This window comes from Apodemus sylvaticus, chromosome 22 (assembly GCF_947179515.1).
Source record: "Apodemus sylvaticus chromosome 22, mApoSyl1.1, whole genome shotgun sequence".
NCBI lineage: Eukaryota > Metazoa > Chordata > Mammalia > Rodentia > Muridae > Apodemus > Apodemus sylvaticus.
Genome location: NC_067493.1, coordinates 2,176,991 through 2,185,241, shown reverse-complemented (window position 1 = coordinate 2,185,241; position 8,251 = coordinate 2,176,991). Strand labels below are relative to the sequence as shown.

The 8,251-nt window shown below is 46.7% G+C and overlaps 1 protein-coding gene across 1 annotated transcript in view; it reads right to left on the bottom strand.

The window, feature by feature from the left end:
• Nucleotides 1-4,404: 4,404 nt before the first annotated feature.
• The window catches only part of LOC127673199 (uncharacterized), a gene marked incomplete at its 5' end in the record, with an annotated part of 81,863 nt that continues 78,016 nt past the window's right edge, over nucleotides 4,405-8,251 (bottom strand). The window contains 2 exon segments of the mRNA XM_052168807.1: nucleotides 4,405-4,669; nucleotides 6,363-8,124. Coding sequence (XP_052024767.1) covers nucleotides 4,405-4,669; nucleotides 6,363-8,124 — 2,027 coding nt within the window.

Here is an 8,251-nt window from a genome sequence, read left to right as displayed (position 1 = left end):
TGCTTACCATGTTCAGATTTCAGGGCTTCTCCGAGTTACCCTCACAGCACAACACAGAACAGCAGAGCTCAGATCAGGACACAGTGAACTATCCTGGTCTGCAAAGCCACAGGGAACATGAAGAAAGGTACCCGGAAGATCCCGCCTCTTTCTTTGAATGGCAGGTCTGGCTTGAGTTCTGGATTGGCCAGTAAGCCTTACCACTCCTTACAGTTAAATTGTGCCTCTAGTCCAGGGTGAAATTTTTTACAGATCTTAGGAGTGGATTGCACTCACTTAGCATTTGTGCCCTGCCTTGCAAGAGGACTTTCACACCACCCAGCCCTATGGAAGGACCCCACTATTCCACCTCAGGCTATTCAGCTGCCTGCTACTCTCCTTGTTAGCAATGACCCTGCACTTGACAGGACCTAAATTCAGACCTTGCTTGAGCTTTCCTCAGAGCACTTGCCTTCCCCTTAGTGTAATCAAGGTTAATAAGTTGCATAGCCCATTCCTCAGGTGCACTGAAGATATCAATCAGACTCACAAGGGCAGGGGTGCCCAGGCTATTAACTTTAAGTAGTGACTTTAGGAAGCAAGAGTTTTCTTTTCTGGCTTCATGCTGGGCTCAGGGAAATTGCAGCTCCCTTTCACTGGAAGATAAGTCCTTGATTTTGAAGTTTCCCTTGGCAGACAGACATTATTAGAAGAAAAGGACAACTGTCTTTGAGACATTATAATAAATCTTCTTTCTACATACACAGAAAAATTCACTCTCTCTATGAGATATTTTGATCTAGAGAATCTGTGCTAGCACAACTGTGGGTTTTTTCCCCACCTTGCCATGGAGAAAGTTGTCCTGATTATAAGTAGTGTTGCACACTGTTTGTCATCTGTTTCCTGGTTTGCTCCCAGGTTTTATTCATATGTATCATCTAGTAGAAGGGAATTGTATGAAGCCACATAGCAAGTACATGTTTCCTAAAATCCCTCTTTAATGTTAAGAGCCTTGGCTCTTAACTGGGCTCCTTTTTCTGATGAGCCAGCTTTATACCTCCAGTGGAAGTCACGTAACAGGTTATCCCCCTAGATATCAGAAAGAAGAAGGGAAAATGCTGTGCGGAATTCTCAAACAAGATATGAAGTCGGGTCACGATGAGTGCAGGATCACTGCCCACAAAGGGGAAGAGAAAGCAGCTGAACAACCACTCACAGCCTCAGTTGCAATGGTTTGTCCTCCTCCAGGGCTGGGCGGGAGTGCACATGGATGACATTCTTGGAGGACAGGCACAAGTGCTATGGGAGTGCAAACCTGACCTGAGGTATAAGAAAGGTCTAGCACAGGACTGGAAGCACACTCTATCCTTGAGGACAGGTAAGACTCACTGGCCAATCAAGGATACCAGGCAGACCTGCCAATCAGACTAAGAGGGAGGTTCTTCCTGGTGCCTTGTTGAAGTTTCTTTTAGCTTAACCAGCTTGAATGACTCTCTGTGTCCTGCTTTGAATAATATTCTTGGCTGCTGTGTGCTGACCTCAAGAAAGTTCGATTTTTGACACACGTTGAGCACAGGGTCTATCTCCATGAAGAGGAGAAAGTGGGTGAGCACTGGAGCTGTGGTGGTGGATCCTCCCTGGTGCTGGATGGGAAGCATCAGTCACATGTAGCCAGATGTGGCCACCTGGGAGGTCCCTTGTGGTGCTCCTCACTTGGTACATCAGGTGGTGACCTCTGAATAACTTCACTACCAGGGCTGAATCTGCTCGAAATATTTGGTCCAGGAGCTCGCTTTTAGAAATGTCATGGGCAGGATGCCAAACATGGACAGCCCTAGTTTGTCGTGATTCTTATACAAGTCCTGCCCTCAGCATTTGCCACTTATGTGTAAGATCCACCTGCAGTTAATTTTGTAGAGCTGTTAAAAGGCATCTCATATATTGGGGAGCACTGCCATATTAACCTGTGATGCAGAAGAGTAGAATTTATAATGTAAAGGACTTCCCAAGCTTAGGAAATAGTGACAGTAAGTAGCATTTATTTGATAGAGGACTGCCTCAAAAACACCCCACAGATGAGTAGTGTGCTAAGCAGTCTGGCTAGAGACTAGGATGCTAGGATTCACATATTTGTTCACCAGGTTTGTCTAGATATATATCTGCAAACCATAACAGGTGAGGCAACTGTAATGTACAACACAAATGTCCATTTGCTTGGCAAATGCACATAGCACAAATCATGACAGTAATAAGCATTTCCATGGGACATTACAGCATCATAACCAACATTAAGGCCTGGTGTGCCTCAAGTCCCCATTTTCTAGTTGAGAAAAGCATAGTTCTGCCTCAGTGGAAAGACTACACTAGCTGACAGCCATTTGAGAGGGAAAAACACCTATGCACTCGCAGTCAGGAGCTGAGCACGACTGTCTTCTGAAAGGCTCTAACAACAACCGAGACAGATACAAATACTTACAGCCAATCATTGGACTCAGGTCAGAGTCAGGGGAAGACTTAGGGGAAGGAAGGAAGAGGCTCTGAGAGATGCCAATCCCTTAAGAAGACCAACAGTGTCTAGTAACCCAGATCCCTGGGAGCTCACAGAGACTCAGCAATCCACCACAGAGCATGTATGGACGGGTGCATGGCCCCAGGAACATATATAGCAGAGGAGCGCATTGTGTGTACTCAGTGGGAGACTATAACCTAATCCTGCAGAGACTTGATGCCGTCAAGGAGAACGACAGATGTGAGGTGGTTCTGGGTGTGTGGATAGCAGGAGTGGAGGTGGGGTGATGGAGCACCTCTCAAAGTAAAAGGGGAGGGGGATGGGGTAAAGAATGCTGGGAGGTGGAACAGGAAAGTTGGGCGACATTTGTAATGTAAGTAAAAATACACAATTGAGAGGGTGTTTGGAGGGAGGGAGAGAGAGAGAGACTATTGGATGGAGGGTTAGCCTCATCCAGAATGTCTTTCCATAAGGTCCTCATGTATGTAGACTGAGATAGCTCTTCTCAAACCCAGGAACATGCTTGGCAGAGACAATAGCAGGCTGGGGCTTGGGCCTTGGGAGCTTCCCCCTGACTCTTCCTCCTCCCATACCTCCTCCCCCATTTCCAAGAAGATATCCACACCTCCCAACTCCCAGACCTTCCCAATCCCTGGGGTCTCACGTCTCTCAGGTGCTTAGATGTGTCTTCTCCCACTGAGGCCAAACCAGGCCGTCCTATACCATATATGTGAGGGCCTCATATCAGCTGGTTTATGCTGCGTGGTTAGTGGCATGGTGTGTGAGAGATCTTGGTAGTCTGGGGTAGTTGAGATTGTTGGTCTTCCTAAAGGTCACCCTATCCGTCAGACTATTCCAGCTATTCCATAATTCAACCACTGAGTTCCACATCTTCTACACATTGTTCCATATAATATTTTGTACTTGAGAGCAGAAGAAGAAATTTTCTGCCTCAGACTATGGCCAATATATTGAAGAATAGGTGAAAAAACAGGCACTGCACTGTCATCTATGTGCTCCTAATGGAAATAAGAAATTTTTATCTGATTTCATCTATGTTGATTATTAAGTTAATTTGTTTGTTTGATTTGATACATGGTTTCTATTTGTAGCTATGTGGCGAGCCCCCTGACCAGCAGGGGAAGAAGACCACCGACACGAGGATTCTTCTCTGATCACACTTTATTGGAGTGCTTCTTGGTTGTGGGAGAGCTGGAGCAAGGGGCGAGGGAGGAGGAGAGGGAGCAGCATATATAGGCTGGGCAGGGACTTCCCCCTGTTGATAAGCTAGTCAGGCTGGGATAGGTTGCAGCTGTTGCCGGGCAGACTCGTGCTGGAACATGGGCCAAAATAAAGGTGTTTACTGCACTCCTCGGCGCCATCTTGTAATGGCGAATGGTGTGGATTGCCACACTTCCCCCTTTTCTTTTATATAAACAAGGTACTGGGCAAGAGGGCCAGACCGAAAATATATGTAGCCGTCTCTGTCTTAGGATCGACCTCTCTAGTCCCTCAGCCTTACCCGTTATCGGATTACCTTGTCATCCTCAAGGTTCCATGTCTTAGGTTGGTCAGGGGACAGAGGAAGTTGCCCGTCTCTGAAACTGCTACTTAGGGTCAGCTCCCTCTATAATTGTGCCCAGGGATGAATAGTTGAGTGTCGTGCAAAGCCTCATAGATCCTTGTAGAGGCTAATCCAGGCTTGAGGGGACTGGCCGGCCTCCAGAGCTGCAAAAGCTCGAGCAATGATAACCTTTTCCCTGTTCCTGACAGCTCGCATTTTGCAGAGAAGGAATAGGGTTAAAAGTAATCCTGCCAGGCAAAACGCGCCAAACATGTCAACTCTGATCCACTCCTTAAAATAGGAAAAAGTTTTCACCATCCAGGTGCGAGAAAAAGACCAAAAATAATTTTCACTAGCATGCATCAGGTGAGTCAGCCACCACAGCATCGTTATTCTTCTCCACATTTTCATCGCTGAGATTCGCATCTTCCTCTCTTGGGCTTTCAACTCGGCGGGTCAGCCTCTCTGGAACCCAAATCGGGTCAGTTCGGTCCTGTGGAAAGACACAAACAGCTCCCCTGGATCTCTGAATCACAGGATCCGGTCCGTACCAGTTATTGTCCAGCACATCCTTCCACATGACGTGCATGCAAGGAGATGGAACTGAGTTTACGTGCCTGTCAGCAGCAGTTGTATTGGACTCATTAAGGTTTAAAAAGTTAAGTGTAAAAAGAGCTAGAGATGTTCTTTCTCGTGGGGTAGCGTGTTCAGCTATTCCCCCTTTTTGTTTTTGTAGAATCTCCTTGATAGTTCTATTGGCTCTTTCAATAATGCCTTGTCCTTGAGGATTGTAGGGTAATCCCAGATGATGAGAGACCTCAAGGCGTGCACAAAATGCTTGAAAACCATGGGAGGTGTAAGCTGGGCCATTATCTGTTTTTATGGCATGCGGCTTACCCCAGGCTGCCCAAGCCTTCAGGCAATGAGTTTTTACATGGGAAACATGCTCACCTGCCATAGGCGTGGCGTGAATAATGCCTGAGCACATGTCTACAGATACGTGGAGATATTTAAGCCTCCCAAAATCGGGTACATGTGTCACGTCCATTTGCCGGAGGGATAAAGGCTTAAGGCCTTTTGGATTCACCCCGATATGAGGCGGGTGATGAAAAGGAACACACGATTGGCAATTCTTAACTATATCTCTTGCCATATTTCTGGTAATATGAAACTTTAGTCTTAAAGTTTTCGCTGGGACATGATATAAGTCATGAAAATGTTTTGCAGATTCAAAAGGATCTATAGCCACCATAATTGTTTGGCGTGTTGCTCCGTCCACGATATCATTCATGGTGCTCAATGGTCCTGGCAGAAGGGAATGGGCTCTAATATGACCAATATAAAAGGGATGTCTCCTTTGTAAAATACAATTCTGAATTTGTACCAAAATAGGAGCCACCATACTAGAGGGATGGACAGCAGCGGCTACTTCTAAATTTGAAACTGCATTGACAAAATAAAGCGAATCTGAAAACAAATTAAACGGTTCTTCAAAGTGTTTAAACACTTCCAGGATCACCTGACACTCTACCACTTGAGGTGCATGCACATATAATTGACACATAATGGGGCTATTGGCCATACCCTGAGGTAAAACTCTCCACTGATACCTTCTATCTGGTTGTTCGTGATTAATAGAGGGCACCGTGAAAGCAAATCTTTCTCTATCTTTAGGGTGAAGTGGAATGGAGAAAAAGCAATCTTTAATGTCTAGGGCATAAATAGGCCAAGCTTTGGGTAGCGCAGAAAGCAAGGGTAGCCCCCTCTGTATGGCTCCCATAATTGCATCTGAGCATTAACAGCTCGGAGATCATGTAACAATCTCCATTTTCCTGATTTCTTCTTAATGACAAAAATTGGAGTATTCCAAGGAGAGGTAGAAGGCTCGATGTGGCCCAAAGATAGTTGTTCTTGCACTAAGGTCTCAGCTGCTAGGAGTTTTTTTGGGGATAGGGGCCACTGTGGCACCCAAACAGCCTGTTTTGTAGTCCAAGGAATAGCTAATGTTTCCTCAGCGGGCCCTAGGAAAAACCCAGCCCTTTTCTATCTTGCTTCTGATTAGTCTTGATTGGGGATCTCCTGCCTTGCAATCTAGCCCCAAGACCTTCTCCTGGTATATATCCTTGTTTTCTCATCATATGTCTGCTGGCCTTGGAGTAGTCATTAGTTAATATTAGGTTCATTTGTTGTTGAATGTCTCGTCCCCAGAGATTAATGGGGAGATCAAAAACGAAAGGCATGAATCTTCCTTGTTGATCCTCAGTTCTCCAATGTAGTTCCCTAGCGCTAATAGAGGGCGCTTGTGCATACCCCAGGCCTTGCAACGTATGAGAGGAAGTCTGCAGAGGCCAATGCTTGGGCCAATCTCGGAGCTTCATGACACTCCGATCTGCACCTGTATCTAAGAGGCCTGAAAAGGTCTTCCCTTCGATCTCTAAGTTCAGGATAGGTCTATCATTTAACTTGACTGAGAGGCAGGCCAAATCAATTCCAGTAGAGCCAAAACCCTTCTCCTGGCGCTCCTGTGCGTTAGCAGGGAATCTATCATGTAAAGATAGCAGGACGAGCAACTGAGCGAACCTTTCTCCCGGGGCTATGGAAATGATGCCAAAGGGAGCATGACACATTACTTTAATGGTTCCTGTATAGTCAGAATCTATCACCCCTGGGAGGACGAAAAGCCCTCTCATAGTCGAGGACGAGCGTCCCAAGATAATGCCGACCGTTCCTTTTTCTAGAGGTCCAGTCATGTCTGTGCTTACTGCTTGCACACCCATCTTTTGTGTCAATACCAGTCCGGCGGTGGCACGGAGGTCCAACCCTGCGGAACCTGGTGTTGCTCTCCTGGGGGTAATGGAGGTCTCATACTGGGTTCCTGAACTGCCCCAAAGATTTTTGGGCCCTGGGGACCGGGGCCCCCCCTTCCCGTTTTTTGTCTGGAATGCGTTCTGGTGGATGGGCTGCCCATTAATGTCCTTTGCTGATCGGCACTCATTAGCCCAATGTTTTCCCTTTTTGCATTTTGGACAGGTTCCAGGTGCCCGAGTCGTGCTGTGACTAACTTGTTGGCATTGTTTCTTAAAATGACCAGTCCGACCGCAACCAAAACAAGCACCTGTCCCTTTTCCTTGAGTCCTATGAGTTGCCGCTACGACCGCAGCAGCCAATCCCGCATTAGTCAAGGGTCCACTGATCTCCCTACATGCTTTCAGCCAGGTGTCAATCCCCCTTCCTTTCCAGGGCGTGATCGCCCGTCTACACTCTTTAGTGCATTGTTCATACACAAGCTGTTTAACCAAGGGTGCAGCTGTTTCAGAATCTCCAAAAACCTTCTCCGCGGCTTCCATCATCCTGGCCACGAACTCCGAGAATGGCTCATTAGGTCCTTGCAATATCTTTGTTAGGTTTCCAGCCACCTCACCCTTTTTTGGCAAGGCTTTCCATGCTCTCTGATAGATATCATTAATTTGAGCATAGACCTCTATTGGGAATTGTGTTTGATTTGCTGCCCATCGGCCTATTCCCAAAAGCATGTCAGCATCCCATTGGGGGTGCTGATTCTGTGCGTTTATTCGGGCCTGGGCTTGGGCTGCATCTGCAACTAGGGACTTATAGTCCAGGTATTGTCCGGTGGACAGACTTGCTCTGGTGACCTCGGACCAATCTGATGGAGTGAGAGGCTGACCTGCCAATCTGCTCAACAATGTATGAGTATAACTGGCATTTGCTCCATAAGTCTTTGCCGCGTCAACAAGATCTTTCAATTGTTTATAAGGTATAGGCTCATAGTATCTATCATTAGTTTGTGGATTTTGAAAAACAGGAAAAGCAGACGCGAGGCATTCCCACGTTCTTTTTCCTATAAAGTGCCACCCCCCACCAGAAGGGTGATACGGGGGTGGAGCCAAGGGTGCGCACGGGGCCGAGGGCGCCACTGGTCCCGCGCCTGTTCTGGCTTTATTCAAATTTGGTTGCCGCCCATAACGGTCTCTCTCATATTCTGCGGCAGCTTCCTCAAGCTCCTCTTCTTCCTCCTCTGACAATTTCTCCTCTTCTGATTCCTCTAATATTTCTAAGTTAGCAAACTCTTCCAGTACTGGATATAGGGGTTCCTTTTTACCTTCCCCTTGTTTTATTTTTCTTTTCTTTTCCTTTTTATCCTTTTTGTATTTTGCAGGCCTGTCTTCCTCCCCCTCTTT